Genomic DNA, 16,484 nt, shown 5'->3' on the forward strand with positions numbered 1-16,484 from the left:
CTCACACTGAAGTTGACCCACCCTCGGCTGATACCAGTTTTGCATTGTCCATTTTCTCGCATCACAACCCTCCCCCCTTGCCAGAACAGCCTTATATGTTGCTAGACTGTCCCAATTCCCTCTGCTTGGGGGCATCCATGTCTCAGGGACAGAATAGCAGTCTGGCATCTTCAGAGAACGAAGTTTTGCCTTTATTTCCCCCCCATGCGAAGCATAACGGTCCCTTGTGCTGTGTCCATGGAAGTGGAAGCGTTTGTTCCTGGTTCCAAACCAAAACCCAGCGAAGCCTCAGCAGCAGGACGGGGCTCACTGGGCTGGGAACTAGCAGTCAGTCGGGCTCTCTTGGGGGGGGGGGCTTTTATCTCAGGCCTCTGCCCCCCACACACACACACACCTGATGCATTGGGTGTCAGGCAGTGGGATGGACCCTCCTCAGCCACTGGACGTCCCCACTTAGTCTGCTCCGTTTTCCCCACTCGAGCCGTCTGGATAAGAGAAGCCAGAAAGTGGTGGTCACTGGTCAGTCCTTCTCAGGGCATCCGACCCGTTTAAGGGAAGGCCTGCACTGCCCCTCACCCCCCCAGGGCCCCTCCCGGCTCAGGCCTTGGCAAGCTCTGGAGCAGGGCCAGCCGAGTCTGTCCAGGGAGGGGGGGCTCTTCTCTTTCCTCCCCCCTCCCCTCCCTTCTTTCTCCACGTGGACCAGCAATTTCCAAGGCCCAGCCGTGCCAGGAATGCAGGCCCAGGAATGCCTCTGCTCGTCCAAGAGCAACTTCCAGACGTGTGGCTGAGTGACGGCAGGGCCTGGGGGGGCAGGGGGGATGATGTGTTAATTGTGGGAGGCAGCTGGAGGGGCCGGAAAGCTGCTACTGGCCCCAGCCCCACACAGGAAAGGGAGGCTGCCCCCTCCTCCTCCACAGCAGCCTCTCATTCAAAGTGTGTCTGTTGGGGGGGGCAGTAGTAGTTCTGGCAGCAGATTGGGGGCTCCCAGTTTCTGTTATTTATTTATTTGTCAAACATGCCTAGTAGTTTGTATAGACGTAAATAAGAAGGAAGGGGAAAAGAGGGCAGGAGGGCAGGGATGGTAGCACAGGGGCGGACTTCTGCATGCCCCCTACGGACCCCTTAGAAACAGGGGGGGGGGTTTGACTGTGGGCAGCCTAAGGTTGAAGATTTGGGGGGTTGGTGAAATGCCTTTCCAACACACCAGGGAGGGCGGCCAGGAGACCCCTCCCAGCAGTTCTCCTTTACCCCCTGCTGGTGCTGCTGCCCTGTGAGGCTCCTCTGGGATGCCCCCCCCCCCAGCGGTGAGGATCGGGGACTTGCCCTGGCCCCTTCTGACCCCTTGTCTCTCAGCTCTGCTGGAGGCCGGGGGGGGGGCTGTTGCGGCCTTGGAGGGACAGTCAGCCCAGCTGTGTCCATGCCAGGCCCAATCAATGGATGGATGGCCACCCTCCGACCCTGTCTGGGCAGGAACGCCCTGGCTGCACCCCCCCAAATCCCCTGGGCAGCTCCCGGGACCCCCTTTCTGCAGCTCCACCTCCGAGTAGGTGCCTGGCCGGCTGGGGGGGGGGGGCTTGTTCCTGTAGCTCAGCCCCTCTTGCCTTGCTCTCAGTGGGGAGGGGGGGCTCCTCCCTCTGCCGGCCCCCCCGCAAGCAAGGGAAGAGGCAGGGGCGATTGTGGGGGGGGGAAGATGAAGATGGCCTTTAGCAGAACCTCTTCCAAGCTTCTCCCCCTCCACTGACCCCCTCCCCGCCTGCCCCCCTCCTTCCAGGACATCCGGAACACGGTGGGCAACATCCCCATGGAGTGGTACCAGGACTTCCCCCACATCGGCTACAACCTGGACGGCAAGCAGATCTACAAGCCCATCCGCTCCAAGGACGAGCTGGACCGGTTCCTGGAGAAGATGGAGAACCCCGACTACTGGTGAGGCCAGACCCACACCCCCCCACACACACACCCCCAGGAGGAGGGCAGGGCTTCTGGGCCAAGGGTGGGCGGGGCCTGCTGCAGGGAGAGACAGCTGAGCTCTCTCTGTCTCCCCCCCTCCGCCCCCCACCCCCACCAGGCGAACGGTCCAGGACAAGATGACCGGAGCGGATATGAAGCTGACAGACGAGCAAGTGGAGCTGGTGAACCGTCTCCAGCGCGGCCACTTTGGGGACGTGAATTTTGACCCGTACGAGGTGAGCAAAGGGCCCATGGAGCCACAGGTGGGAGGGGGGGCACAAGCAGCGGCCCCCACCCACCCGCGACTCCTTTGCAGCCGGCCGTGGACTTCTTCAGCAGCCGGGTCAGGATCCACCCGGTGACCAACCGGCCTGCAGACAAGCGGAGCTTCATCCCTTCCTTGGTGGAGAAGGAGAAGGTGAGGAGCGGGGGCTCCCGTGGGGAGGGAGGGGGGGCTGTGGGCCTTGCCGTGAATGCGCCCCATGTCCCCACGCAGAAACCGGCAACGCGTCCTTTTTGGTCCAGAGGGCTGGGGGGCGGTGGCCGGGGGGGGGGCTCCGCCCGGCACGGCTGGGATCGGCAACCCGTGAGAAATAATGGGTGTGCCTGGGCCCCTCGGCCTCCCCGACACGTGCATGTTGCGTGCACGCATGGGCTTCCATTTCTGCGCAGGCACCTGAACCGAAATCTCGTACAATTTTGGTGATTTTTGCCAGTTTTTCGCTTCTGCACATGCACGGAAGGAAAAAAATTGGCGGTAATTGCCAAAATCACACAAGATTCTGCTTGGGGAGCATGTGCAGAAGCAGAACCTCACGGCAGGGCCCCACACCCACGGCGGCTCCGGGAAGCACCACGGATGTGTACCGGTAGGTGCCAGTGCCGGTGGACGTCCACTGCTGGGCAGGCAGGCAGGCCAGTATGTGACTTGCCCAGGCACCGGTGTGATGGCGCTGTGAGGTGGCTGCCTTGTGCCAACGTGGCCACCAGAAGAAGCCTCCCAGGCACGGAGACGCTGGAGAGAGTTTGGGGCACAGACCGGGTCCTGGCCAGATCCCTTACGGCTATTTTGTTGTGAGCCGCTCCGAATCCACGGAGAGGGGAGGCATACAAATCTAATATATTATCATCATCATCATCATCATTATTATTATTATTATTATTATTATTATTATTATTTTATTTATTTATTTATTTATTCGATTTTTATGCTGCCCTTGTCCTTAGACTCAGGGCGGCTTATAACATGTTAGCAATAGCTATTATTATTATTATTATTATTATTATTATTATTATTATTATTATTATTATTATTTACGGCCTGAGTGGGGCACATGATGGCGGCCAGCACAACCTTTTTTGAACCCCAACAAACCTGGGGAGGCTGTCCAGTTGATGCCCCCCCTCTGTCCAGAGAAGGGAAGGCAGGGGAATGCGGGGGGGGGGGGATGGTGGACGGGTGGGTGGGTCCATGGCGGCTCCTCTGCCCCGGCAGGTCTCCCGGCTGGTGCACGCCATCAAGATGGGCTGGATCAGGCCCCGGAGGCCCCGGGAGGAGACGGCCGCCTTCTACGACCTCTGGGCCCACGAGGACCCCAACTCCATCCTGGGGCGTCACAAGATGCACGTGCCGGCCCCCAAGCTCCCCCTGCCCGGCCACACCGAGTCCTACAACCCCCCTCCCGAGTACCTGCCCTCCGAGGAAGAGGTGAGCGGGGGTGGGGCTGCGGGGGGGGGGGAACGGACAGACGGGGATCTCGCCCCCCACCTTCAACCTCTCCCCCCCCCTGCAGAAACTGGCCTGGGAGCAGCAGGACCCTTCGGAGCGGAAGCTGAGCTTTGTGCCCCAGCGCCACCAGTGCCTGCGCCACGTGCCTGCCTTCACCCGCTTCATCCACCAGCGCTTCGAGCGCTGCCTCGACCTCTACCTGTGCCCCCGCCAGAGGAAGATGCGGGTGGGCCTGGACCCTGGACCCTGGGGGTGGGAGGGTTGCATGTGGGTTGCCCTTGGCTGACCATGACCGAGGGCACAACAGGGGGGTGGGGGTCTCCTCCTCCTCCTCCTCCTCCCTGGGTCAGCCTGGTCATCCCCTGCTCCCGGCTGGGACTGAGGGTGTCCGGCTTCCCTCCTAGGTCAGCGTGGACCCTGAGGACCTCATCCCCAAGCTGCCCAGGCCCCAGGACCTGAAGCCCTTCCCCACCGCCCAGGCCTTGGTGAGCAGGGCTGCTCCTCTGCTCTGGCTTCAGGGCTGCCTGGGAGGGGTGGGGGGGCACCAGAGAGCGGGAGGCCCCTCCCCTGGGCTTCCTGTGGGGGCTTCACCCGCCTGCCTGCCCCCCTCCCTCTCCCTCTCCAGGTGTATCGGGGTCACACCAGCCTTGTCCGCTGCATCAGCCTCTCTCCCACCGGCCAGTGGCTGGCCTCAGGTGAGTGGCCCCACCAAGCCCCCCCTTCCCTTGCCCTGAGCACCTGCGATGGGCTTCTTCCTGGCCCCCAGGGGAGGGGGGGCAGTTGGACTCCTGGGGGTGGGAGGGGGTGGGGGCGGCCACTTCCTGGCCTCCTTGTCCCAAACCCTGCCCTGGCTGAGATGCAGCTCGAAGACCCCCACCCCCCACCACTTTGCGCGTCCCTCCCCCTGCCAATGGGGAGAGGCTCTGCCTTCCAGCCAGAAATTTAATTTATTTTATTTAAGGTATTAAGTTTATAGGCCGCCCACCTCCAGACTCCGGGCAGCGTCCAGCAATAAAACAATATCCAAACATTTAAAACCCCAGCGCTAGCGACACTCATCCCTTCTGGGCCGGAGCTGGGTGCTGTTGCATTACGGAAGGTCAAGGTGGGGGGGGGGGGGACTGGTACGCATCTCCAGGGGAAGCTGATCCCAGAGAGATGGAGCCGGCACAGAGAAGGCCCTCCCACGCGGTCCCTCCAGTTGACAGGACCCGGAGAAGGCCGACCCTGTGGGCTCTCACCGGCCTCTGGGGAGTGTGGGGCAGGCAGGGGGGCCGTTGCTGCAGGGGAGCCCCTCCCTCAGGGCCCTTCAGGCCGTGTCTCTTGCCCGCCCAGGTTCAGACGACGGCACCGTGAAGTTCTGGGAGGTGTGCACGGCCCGGTGCCTGAAAACCCTCCCGGTGCCAGGGGCGGTGAAGAGCCTCGCCTGGAACCCCAACCCCACCCTCTGCCTGGTGGCCGTGGCCGTGTGAGTATTTGGGGGGGGGCAGGTTGGAGGGGGAGGTGGGGCTGGGTGGGTGGGGCTGGGGAGGAAGGGAGGGGTGGGGTAAAAGCTTTGCAAGATGAGGAGAGGAAAAATACTCCCCCCACCCCCGAGAAGGGGGGGGGGCTCCTGCCACCCAGGAAGTGCTTGGCCCTCCTTGCCAGAGAGGAATGGCCCTGTTTGGGGGGATTCTTTGCCCCCCAAGGTGGAGAAAGGGGGTTGTGTGTGTGTCTCAGGTGCTGCCCGTGTGTGTGTGTGTGTGTGTGTGTGTGATTGTAGCTTTGGGACCTGGGAGGGACTTTTGGTGGCTCAGGGGCTGCCCTCTGTCCCGGAAGCTGTGGGGCAGCCCTGACGCCTCTCCTCTGGGTCCCCTGTCCCTTCCAGGGAACAGGCGGTGCTGCTGGTGAATGCCGGCCTCGGGGACAAGCTGCTCTGCGGGGCCACTGACCAACTGCTGGAGGGCTACGTGGCCCCCGAGGAGGCCCGCCTGCAGCCCGTCACGTGGGAGGAAGCCGAGGAGGAGGAGCAGCGCCTGGGGGTGCGGCTCAGGCTGAGGCTGGGGAAGGTGAGGCCCGGGCAGCGGGGGTGGGGATGGGGGGGAGGGTCCTCCCCCTCCCTCTGAGCCCCTCCCCCAACCCGCTCTCCCCCCCCCATACAGCCCCTGAAGCAGGTGGCCTGGCACGGGAAGGGCGACTACTTCGCCACGGTGGTCTCGGACAACAGCCACCTGCAGGTGCTGATCCACCAGGCCAGCAAGCGCTGGAGCCAGGCGCCCTTCCGCCGCAGCAAGGGCCAGGTCCAGCGCGTCCTCTTCCACCCGCTGCGGCCCTTCTTCTTCGTGGCCACCCAGCGCTTCGTCCGCATCTACCACCTGCTGAAGCAGGAGCTGACCAAGAAGCTGCTGACCAACTGCAAGTGGGTCTCCAGCATGGCCGTCCACCCTGGAGGTGAGCGGGGGGGGGGGGCAGTGTGCACTGGCAGAGAAGGGGGGTCCCTCCCGTCCCTGCCTCCAGCCTCAACCCCCAACGGGCCCTCCTTCTCCCTAGGTGACCACTTGATCTGCGGCAGCTACGACAGCCGGCTGGCCTGGTTTGACCTGGACCTCTCCACCAAGCCTTACCGGGTGCTCAGGTAGGGCATCTCCTGCTCCAGGACCTGAGGGTGATTGTGTGTGAGGGTGGGGGGATTCTTCCCCCCAGGGACGCAGGGCAGGCTGCTAACTCAGGGCTGGGCCTGGGCTGCTAGGGGTTTGCCCCCGGGATGGACACTGGCAGACCGGTTCCGCTGGCATTGTGCCTTCCGCAGCCCCCTCCCTCCACCCCCTTGGCTCCCAAGACAGCCCTCCCCTTTCGGAGGAGACCCAGCCACCGCCCGCTTGCAGGGCAGGGCAACATGGGCCCCCAGGTGACCCCTCCCCTTCTCCGGCAGGCACCACAAGGCCGCCCTGAGGTCAGTGGCCTTCCACCCTTCCTACCCGCTTTTCGCCTCCGGCTCGGATGACGGCAGCGTCATTGTCTGCCACGGCATGGTCTACAAGTGAGTGTCCAAAGCAGGGAGGGGGGGCACGTGGCGTCGGGGGGAGGGGGCAGAACTGGCACCGCTGACCGTTTTCCTCTTTACCCCCTCCTTCCAGTGACCTGCTTCAGAACCCGCTGCTCGTGCCAGTGAAGGTGCTGAGGGGCCACGTGCCGGCCCACGACCTGGGCGTCCTGGATGTCCTCTTCCACCCCACGCAGCCGTGGCTCTTCTCCGCGGGCGCAGACGCCACCGTCCGGCTCTTCACGTAGCCCTGTGCCCAGCGCCCAAGAGACTTGGCAGGAGAGCAGAAGCCGGGGGATGGCCGGGCCCTTTCCCTAGGAGGCCAGAGCTTTTGAGGCGGAGGGAGGGGCCGCTGGATCAACCTCAGACCTTGCAGGTCCCTGGCTGGAGGGGGGCGGGATGGGGGGTCTCCCAGAGGACTGAATATTCAGAGCACCAGGCGCTCTTCTGCATTGTGGCACCTGCTGGCTTGGAAAACAATAAAAGTGCCTGATTTGCAAGGAAGCCCCCTTGACCAGGACCAGGGGGGAGGCTGGATAAAGGCAGAGGGGTGGGGAGGGAGGTGAGCTGCCTCTGATCCTGACCGCCCCCTCCCAAAACGCCTTGGCACGCAGCTCTTTTCCGGGCACGGGTAGAAAAGTCCCTTCCCCACCACTGGTCCCTCTAAGCTGTGCGGCCATGCGACCGCGCACCCAACAGCCATTTGCCCCACAGTGTTTTCCAGTGCTGCGCATTGGAGCCAAGCACTGTTTCTCCCCACTCGACGGCTGCAACTGACAATGCCCAATCCGCTCCACCCAAGAGCGGCGGTGGGGAGGTCCCAGGAGCGGCCCCCCCTTCAGTCGCCTCGGGGTCCCCCATGGGCTCAGAGCACCCTGGGCTTCTCCCGCTCTCAGCTCTGGGGACCGTGCCCACCCCTGCTGGTCCTTCGGCCACTCTCTCTCTCTCTCTCTCCTTGGTGGGGGCGCCGCAGCCCCCAGGTGGATTGGCAAGGAAGAGGCACAGGGAGCCCCGCCCACCCACCCCCGCAGCCCCCCTGGAGGAAGCCCAGACAGAGAGAGGCAGAGAGATGAGAGGCAAAGAAGGAGGGGGGAATGTGAGAGAGAAAAGGAGAAAGGCAAAAATGAGAACATGATGGAGGGGAAGGACGAGGGGAAAAACAGAAGGGCAGAGAAGGGAAAAGGAGGGAAGAGAAAAACAAACGAAAGGGAGAGAGAGAGAGAGAAAGAAATGAGAACATGATGGAGGGGAAGGACGAGGGGAAAAACAGAAGGGCAGAGAAGGGAAAAGGAGGGAAGAGAAAAACAAACGAAAGGGAGAGAGAGAGAGAGAAAGAAATGAGAACATGATGGAGGGGAAGGACGAGGGGAAAAACAGAAGGACAGAGAAGGGAAAAGGAGGGAAGAGAAAAACAAACGAAAGGGAGAGAGAGAGAGAGAAAGAAATGAGAACATGATGGAGGGGAAGGACGAGGGGAAAAACAGAAGGACAGAGAAGGGAAAAGGAGGGAAGAGAAAAACAAACGAAAGGGAGAGAGAGAGAGAGAAAGAAATGAGAACATGATGGAGGGGAAGGACGAGGGGAAAAACAGAAGGACAGAGAAGGGAAAAGGAGGGAAGAGAAAAACAAACGAAAGGGAGAGAGAGAGAGAGAAAGAAATGAGAACATGATGGAGGGGAAGGACGAGGGGAAAAACAGAAGGACAGAGAAGGGAAAAGGAGGGAAGAGAAAAACAAACGAAAGGGAGAGAGAGAGAGAGAAAGAAATGAGAACATGATGGAGGGGAAGGACGAGGGGAAAAACAGAAGGACAGAGAAGGGAAAAGGAGGGAAGAGAAAAACAAACGAAAGGGAGAGAGAGAGAGAGAAGAAATGAGAACATGATGGAGGGGAAGGACGAGGGGAAAAACAGAAGGGCAGAGAAGGGAAAAGGGGAGGGAAGAGAAAAACAGAAACGAGAGAGAGAGAGAGAGAGAAATGAGAACATGATGGAGGGGAAGGACGAGGGGAAAAACAGAAGGACAGAAGGGAAAAGGAGGGAAGAGAAAAACAAACGAAAGGGAGAGAGAGAGAGAGAAATGAGAACATGATGGAGGGAAAGAATGGGGGGAGAGAGAAGTGACACTTGATTCGAAGCATAATGTAAAAAGCACCCAAAGAAAAAGAGAACCCCCCCCCCAGCCCTCACCTGTTTTTGGAAATGGTTCAAGAGTGGACACACACACACAAACACACAAAGGGGGGAGGAGACGGAAGGGAGGGGGGAATGAGAGAAAGGGAGAAAGAGAAAGGAGGGAAAGAATGAGGGAGAGAAATAGGCCAATGAGAAAGAAAGGAGAGAGATTGAGAGAAGGAAAGGAAAGAAGAGGAAAGAGGAAAATGGAGGAGAGGAAAAGAACCAAGGAGAAGAGGAAGAGAGAGGGAGAAAGAGAAAAAGAGAAGTGGAGGGGAAGGAGAGGAAAGAGGGAGGGAGACATTATTTCCCACCATAAACCCCGGGAGCCACAAGCTCCACCCACTTGTAGCTGGAGAGGGGCGTGTGACTGGGCGGGGGAGAGGTTGGCCACGCCCATTCAGGTTTTGGGGCTCCCGGTGTTTCCTTCCCTGGGGAAAAGGACCCGTCCAAAGGGCCCTTGGTCCCTTCCAGCTCTTACTACTGGGGCAGTGCTCAGCCGAGGCCCAGCCCCCCTTAAGCCCCCTGACCATGGAGATGAGAAGAAGTAGCCCCCTCCCCCCAGAGGGGCCTTACTATCCAGGGCTGCCATGAAAAGGCTTCTCCTGCCACTCGTGCGTTTCCTAAGCAGAAGCCGAGGGTCCTTTTATGTGGGTAAAGAGGGTTTGGGGGCCCCAGCACCGTCACCCCCTCCCCAAAGGTCTGGAGAGCCATTCCCATTCTCCCCCACCCCACGGAGGGCTTACAACCAAGGGGCAGCCTGGCATCTTCCTGAATAGACGTGGGGCTCAGACCCCTGTGTTTTCCCTCCCACACTGAAAAGAAATTGCTCCCCATCCCGAAACACAGTGGAAAGGGGGGGCTGCAAATGCAAGAGGGGGGGGCTCTGCAGAAAAGGACCCCAAGCCTGGCCTGGCCCTGAACAAGGAGAGAGAGGGAAGCCTTCGGGGTGGCTACTGCAGGAGCCCCCTCCTCCTGGCCGCTCTCCGTGGGGGTCAGGCTTGGCCCTCCCATTTGAAGCTGTTGGGGGCTTCATCTTCCCTCCTGCTCAGAGCCAGAAGAGGTGGGGGGCATTTCCTGCATTTGGGGGGGGGAGCAAGGGGGCTTGTAAGCCCTGTTCTGTGATGGCAGGAGGGCCAGCTGCGGAGCTGCTCATTGTGCCTGGGGTGTTGTGGGGAGGGGAGGGGAGGAGCCAGCCCGTGAGAGCATGCCCACCCCCAGAGAGGAGGGCCCAGTTGACTGTGGGCGAGGGTCCTCTGGGGATGACCAGGGATGGTGGACACAGCAGGGTCAGGAAGCCTGAATGCAGAACGGGCTCCAAGGGCGAGGTGAAGGGGGGGCACAGAAGCAACAGCCCCTGAATTTGGGGAACTGGGGAAGGGGAGGAGCAATTGGCCGGAGGGGGGAGGTCCCTGAGTGAGAGGTCAGTTTCCCAACAAGTGACACAGCTTTGGAAGTTTGGCCCTCCAGAGTCCTTCAGAAACGCTGCTGCTGCTCCTCGGGTGAGAAGAGGCCGGAGGGAGCTGTCCAAGCAGCCTCCGTGTCTCCTGCAAAGGCCCCGGCTGCCCCCCCCCACAGAAGGCGACTCCCCCCTCCCTTCGGCTGCAGCAACAGGGCTTGAGGGGGGGGGCGCAGTGGGATTTGCAAGAGGGAGGAAGGGAGGTAGTCCTGCAGCTGGGCTCCCTCCTGGGGCTGACCCCTGGCAGGAGGGCTTCAGAGGCTCTGGGTGGGCGGGGGCCCCTTTGGGCCAGAAGCCAGAGGGGGGGATGGGGTCTCCTTCCTGGTCCCAGGGCCCTTTTGGCAGCTTCCCCCAAAGGCCCTTGGTCCAACCACAGGAAGGAGGAGGAGGAAGGGGTCTCCCTGGGCAGTGGGGGACCTCTCACCAGCCCCCCCCCCCCCACTGTGGTGGTCAAGGGAGCCCTTTCCTTCCCTTGCCTGGGAGTCCCCCAGGAGTGGCCGGCTGCTGGCGGGTCCCCAAGGGCCGAGTGGCCGAAGAAGCTAAGAAAGAGCCCTGGGGCTTCTGAGAAGCAAATCGTTTATTAAAAATAGGTCCTCTGAGTCTATATACAAACTCTGGCTGAGGGGAATGGGCATAAACCTTGGAAGCCCCCCCTCCCCATGGCTGGGGGTGTTGGAGGGATGGGCACCTGCTCCTCTGGGGCAGGGGGTTGGGGGGAGGGTTGGCGGTGCCCCTGTGTCCCTGTGCAAGTCACTCCGCCCAGTGTGTGGTCCAGCCTACCCAGGGTGTGGGGAGGGGGGGTGAAGGGTCCCCCCTGGATAAATTCAAGAAAGAAAACTCCACGGAGACACAAGATGGGCACAGACGTCGGCTCTTCTCTTTTAAGGTGTCGGGGGCAGGGAATGGTGCTCCAGGATGTGCAGGTGGTGGTAACTCTGGAAGACGTGCGATTCGGCCCTCGGGAGGTGGGAGGGCAAGGTGGCGGTGGTGGTGCGGTGGTCCTGTTTCCCCCAGTGGTGGTGGTGGCCCCTGTGGCTGGCAGCCTTTAAGTGGCCCTGCCCAGGCGGCCCAGCGTCTCCGCCGCCTTCGCCCGCACGGTCGTCACCGAGTCCTTTAGCAGCACCGACAGAGCTGGGCGAGAGAGAAGCGGCTGTCAGTCAACTGGGAGCCCTCCGCAACCCCCCTGCCCCCCCCCCCCAGCAGCCCTGGCTGAAAGCCAAGCCCCGAGGGAAGCCCGTCTCTTGGGGGCCCACGGACCGTCTCGGCCCACGCGGCATCAACAGCAGCTCCACCACCGGGGGGGGGGCCCTCCACCGGCCGTCCTGGGCTGCCGCTTGGACTGCGCCTGGCCCGGGCCCAGCTGCAGGGCGGGCAGGGGGCCAGCAGTCCCTCCCAAGCAGCAGAGATACAATAATATTTTTCCAGTAGCATGTTTACACTGCAAATCCGAGACTCTCCCGTCCCGCCAGAGCAGCCAGCCAGAGGGAGAGGGGGAGGGAGGGAGGGAGACACGGCCTGATTTATGCGCGGAGCCGCTTCCCATCCATCAGCCCGGCCAGCTGCAGGAGCTGGGGGAGGGGGGGAGGGAGGGGGGCCTGGCAGGCTGAGTGCTCCCTCGCACTCAAGACGGGAAGCTGTGGCGACCCCATCCGGAGTCCTTCCCCGGCATCCCCCCCCCCCACACCACTCCTGCTCACAGAGGGGCCTCTCTCTCTCTCTCTCTCTCTCTCTCTCTCTCCACCCGCCAACGGAAAGATACTTTTCCCTTTTTTAGTGGTTTTTAAGCCCCTTGGAAAGCGCCGAGATTTTCCGAGCCTTCCTCTGAGCGATGAGGTCACTGCTGACACGGACAAACAGGAGCAAAGTCAGGAAAGTTGATTACCTAACTGGATTTCTGGCTGGTCTTGGGTGGGGGGAGAGGAGGAGGAGGAAGCCGGGCAGCACGCAGGGACAAGGGGGCTGCCCCACCACCTTCACCCATTGATTGATTGATAGATTGGATTTTATTTGCCGCCCCTCCCCAAAGACTCGGGGCAGCTTACAACAGATGATAAAAACAGTAAGATAACAGTGGCAAATCCAATGACTTAAACCAAATAAACCCCCAATTCTAACATCAATCACACCCACTCAGACCCAGTCATACGTAACATCGGCAGGGGGCTGAGCCTGGCAGCATAAGTGAGTCTTGAGACTCTTGCGGAAGGCGAGGAGGGGGGGGGGGCAGTATGGATTTCCAGGGTAAGCGGATTCCAGAGGGCCGGGGCCCCCACCGAGAAGGCTCTTCTCCTAGGCCCCGCCAAGCGACATTGTCTGGTTGATGGGACCTGACTGGGTGGTGGGGATTCATGCAGCAGGAGGCGGTCCCGTAGGTAGTCTGGTCCTAAGCTTTATAGGTCATTCCCAGAGTGTGGGAGGCCTGGGCGTGGCTGGGGAGGCCCATGACTGCTCACACAGCTGCATTTTGCACAACTGGCGTGCAGGGAGCGTGGCCCTGATCCTCTGCCCCGCAGCCCAGGATGGGGCTAGCCAGGAATAAGGTAGCTGCCCCGCCACCTTCACCCAGGATGGTGCCCCCTGTGGGCTGCTACTGGGCCGCCACTCGGACCGTTTCCCCTTCACGCTCTGCAGCCACACGCTGCGTGGAAGTGACCAACTCTCAAGAGGATGCAGCCAGGAAAACTATTGGGGTTGGGGTCTTTCCCGGGACCACCGGCTGGATCCCTCACTGGCTCCTACCTGGTGTCAAAGGCCACAGCCACTGCCCCCCCCCCGTCCCTCGGTCACTTACAACAATCAGCTCGTCCAGGTCCAGCTGCTGGCTCTGCTCTCGGTCCACGTGCAGGATCAGGAAGCCTTCCAAAGGGGGGGGGGGGGGAGAGAAGGCCCCTTTCAGTCCTGGGGGGACCCATTCCAGGAAGCCCAGGGGGGGCTCCACGCTGGCCTAGGCCTCACCTACAAACATGGGGGCAGCAGCTCGGACGTCGGCCCAGTTGCTCTTGAAGTAGAAGAGGTTGATGTTGACCAAGCGGCCCAGCATTTCCGGAAAGCTCTGCATCTGAAGAGGGAGGGAGGGAGGGTGGGCAGCTGGCACCCGGAGGGAAACCTCAGCCCAGGGGAACCCACCCAGGGGGGCCCTCCATGGCTTTGGCCGGGGGCCACACAGCACTTTGTCCTTGGAAACTGGCCGAATGGCCCTTGACCAGAGCAATTGAGCCAGCAAGATGGAGGGGTCCGATAGCAGTTAGGTCAACATGCCCAGGCCAGGAGCCAAATGTTGACCCTGGAAACGGCAGATGGGCCAGGGGAGCCGAAGGGCCACTTAAGCCCAGTTGCTCAGCCACAAAGCAGGACGTGTCCACTCAGGAGAGTTCCCCCTTCCAGCCAAGCAGAAGGCAAAGCCTCGGGTGCTTTTGGGAGCATCTCCTGGTCCCCCTGGGAACTCATCGGCCTGTGTCTCAAGACCTATAACGGTCACCTAACATCAAAAATGTCATCAAAAAAGCACAACAAAGAATGTTCTTTCTGTGCCAACTCAGGAAGCTCCAACTGCCCCAGGAGCTGCTGATCCGGTTCTACAGAGGAATCACTGAGTCTCATCTGCACCTCCATCACTGTCTGGTTCGGTTCTGCAACCCAACAGGACCAACACGGAACTTAAGAGGAGAATCAGAACTGCAGAACAAAACAATGGCTGCCCACCTGCCTTCTACTGAGGACCTGTAGACTATACGAGTCCAAAAGAGGGCAGGGAAAATATTGACTGACCCCTCGCACCCTGGACACAAACTGTTTCAACTCCAACCCTCAAAGCGCCACTACAGAGCCCTGCACACAAGACAATAGAAGGACAGTTTTTTTCCTGGACGCCATCACTCTGCTAAACAAATAATTCCCTCAACATTATCACTGTCTGCACTACTACTACTCCTAGTTTTTTCTCATCCTTCCTATCGTCCTTTTCCTCCCACTTAGGACTGTAGGACTGTCACTTGCTGCTTGTATCCTAAGATTTTTATTAATATTGATTGTTTCCTCATTGCTTATTTGACCCCTGTGACAATCATTAAATGTTGGACCTCATGATTCTTAACAGATGTATCTTGTTTTTTCATGTCCACTGAGAGCATCTGCACCAAAGACAAATTCCTTGTGTGTCCAATCACATTTGGCCAATTGAAGAATATTCTATTCTATTCTATTCTATTCTTCCTATTCCATTCCATATATTCTGTCTGGTCTGGTCTAATGTATATTTTCCTTTATGTACACTGAGAGCTTATGGACCAAAGGCAAGTACCTTGTGTGTCCAATCACACTGGGCCAATAAAAAGAATTCTGTTCTATTCTGGACCTGGCTGTGCATTGCCTGCCCGGCACCTTCCCTGCCCAGAGGCTATGAGACCGGGGGGAGGGGGGGGGCAGGCGCTCACCAGGTGTTTGCAGACGTCGTTCATGAACTCGCCGTAGTGGAGGCTCCGCTCCTCGTGCAGATGCTTCTGGAACATCTCACAGAGCCCCGGGCAGCCCATGATGGGTCCACACGAGCGGAGGGCGAACTTGCAGGCCTGCGGAGGAGGAGCACGGGGGGGGGCAGTCGTGGGGGCCTTCCCCCATGGAGGGGAGGGGAGCGGAGGGGCCCTTCCCAGGCAGGGCACCCACCTTGACGACCTCTGGCTTCGGGTCCTGGAGGTGCAGCAGCAGGGTCACCAGGCCGTAGAGGGTCTGCTCAAAGAAGGCGTCCTCACCACTCCCGGAGCTGAACTTGGCCAGGTTGCCAAAGAGGACGATGGAGGCCGTGCGGAGGCTGGGCTCCTCCTGCAAGGAAGAAGGCGAGTCCTGTGGGGGGAGTGGTCCCCCCTTTCCCCACCAAGACCCTTTTCGCCTGCCCAGGCTTCAACCCCTGCCCCCAAAACAATTCATCCACCGTCGTCTGGAGATTAAGACATACAAAGAGCGGTTGCAGGATTTGGGTTTGCCCGGGGTGTGTGTGTGTGATAGGCTGCCACGAAGAAGGGTCAAGCTCTTCCCCAAAGCCCCTGAAGGCCGGACAGGAAGCAATGGATGGAAACTAATCAAGAGAACCAACTAACCGTGTATGCGCGCAAGGCCTTTCTGAAGCCACGTAGGTGAAATAAACATCCCCAATGGGAAAACCTGAAGTTCAGCAGACACACTCCCAGTTGGCCCAGTGTGCTATTTTTTGCACTCTGGGATTCAGGAAGCTTCCCTGAGCCCCCTCTGAAGTGCAAAAAACAGCACAGCAGCAACCACAGGGGCCTTTTTCCAACTTCTGCGTTGTCTGTTGGGGGATTTTTTTTGCCTCTGGGGCTTCAGGGAAGCGTCCGTGAAGTGTCCGTAGAGGGAAACGGCCTTTCCCAAGGCTGAGAACCAGCCGGTCAGCGTGCCATAGGTTCGCCATCACTGGTATGGGGTCTCCTGCTTTGCCCCCAGCCATGCTAGACCAGGGCTCTCCAAATGTGGCCACTTTTAAGACTTGTGGACTTCAACTCCCAGAACTCCCCAGCCAGCACAGGAGCAATTCTGGGAGTTGTCCACCTTTGGAGATCCCTGTGCGAAACCAACCGAACCTGAAGGCACCAGGGCTACGTGACAGATTCCCCCAAAGGGCGACCAGCTCCCCCCACTCCCCTGCCAGTGTGCAGGCCTTACGCTGTCGAAGAAGGGCCGTATTCGGATGGTGACATGGAGGAGGACGGAGTGGACGTCGCTCTCTTCCGTGAAAGGCAGGATCTTGGAGAGGCTGGACATGGCTTCCAAGGCCATCAGGTTTTGGGGATCCTCCTTGTCGTCCAGGCTGTTGATCATGGAAGCCAGAAGCTGGGCCCCGTATTTCCTCGCCTGCAAGAGGAAGTCAAGACTCACAACACCTACACAATACGATGAGTCTCTCTCAATACATGAAACAATATACTATAAGCCTTACTTACAACATACATTAAACCATCATTTGAACATGCAGTTCTACAGCATAGTGAATAGTCAGACAGACAAACCAGAAATAGCAGAGAATAATGAGAGAGAGAGGGAGAGGGAGGGAGAGAGGGAGGGAGAGAGAAAGAGAGAGAGGCTTCTGGCGCCCTCTTGTGGCTAATTGCAACACTAACTCTTAAAGCTACAACTTACGAGGG

The 16,484-nt window shown here is 59.8% G+C and overlaps 2 protein-coding genes across 2 annotated transcripts in view; one reads left to right on the forward strand and one right to left on the reverse strand.

Moving 5' to 3' along the window:
- The window catches only part of BOP1 (BOP1 ribosomal biogenesis factor), a 60,247-nt gene extending 53,046 nt beyond the window's left edge, over window positions 1–7,201 (forward strand). Inside the window, exons 4-16 of the mRNA XM_070748466.1 lie at window positions 1,772–1,926; window positions 2,069–2,186; window positions 2,267–2,368; window positions 3,446–3,658; window positions 3,744–3,905; window positions 4,084–4,164; window positions 4,305–4,374; window positions 5,015–5,147; window positions 5,547–5,727; window positions 5,821–6,109; window positions 6,209–6,293; window positions 6,591–6,698; window positions 6,796–7,201. Coding sequence (XP_070604567.1) covers window positions 1,772–1,926; window positions 2,069–2,186; window positions 2,267–2,368; window positions 3,446–3,658; window positions 3,744–3,905; window positions 4,084–4,164; window positions 4,305–4,374; window positions 5,015–5,147; window positions 5,547–5,727; window positions 5,821–6,109; window positions 6,209–6,293; window positions 6,591–6,698; window positions 6,796–6,949 — 1,851 coding nt within the window. The 3' untranslated portion in view covers window positions 6,950–7,201. The remainder of the gene's footprint in view (window positions 1–1,771; window positions 1,927–2,068; window positions 2,187–2,266; window positions 2,369–3,445; window positions 3,659–3,743; window positions 3,906–4,083; window positions 4,165–4,304; window positions 4,375–5,014; window positions 5,148–5,546; window positions 5,728–5,820; window positions 6,110–6,208; window positions 6,294–6,590; window positions 6,699–6,795) is intronic.
- A 3,690-nt stretch (window positions 7,202–10,891) lies between these two features.
- Window positions 10,892–16,484, reverse strand: part of MROH1 (maestro heat like repeat family member 1) — a 47,945-nt gene continuing 42,352 nt past the window's right edge. The window contains 6 exon segments of the mRNA XM_070748464.1: window positions 10,892–11,463; window positions 13,123–13,188; window positions 13,288–13,390; window positions 14,766–14,900; window positions 14,995–15,150; window positions 16,006–16,194. Of these exon segments, the coding sequence (XP_070604565.1) occupies window positions 11,378–11,463; window positions 13,123–13,188; window positions 13,288–13,390; window positions 14,766–14,900; window positions 14,995–15,150; window positions 16,006–16,194 (735 nt within the window). The 3' untranslated portion in view covers window positions 10,892–11,377.

Source organism: Erythrolamprus reginae, chromosome 3 (assembly GCF_031021105.1).
Source record: "Erythrolamprus reginae isolate rEryReg1 chromosome 3, rEryReg1.hap1, whole genome shotgun sequence".
Classification (NCBI taxonomy): domain Eukaryota; kingdom Metazoa; phylum Chordata; class Lepidosauria; order Squamata; family Dipsadidae; genus Erythrolamprus; species Erythrolamprus reginae.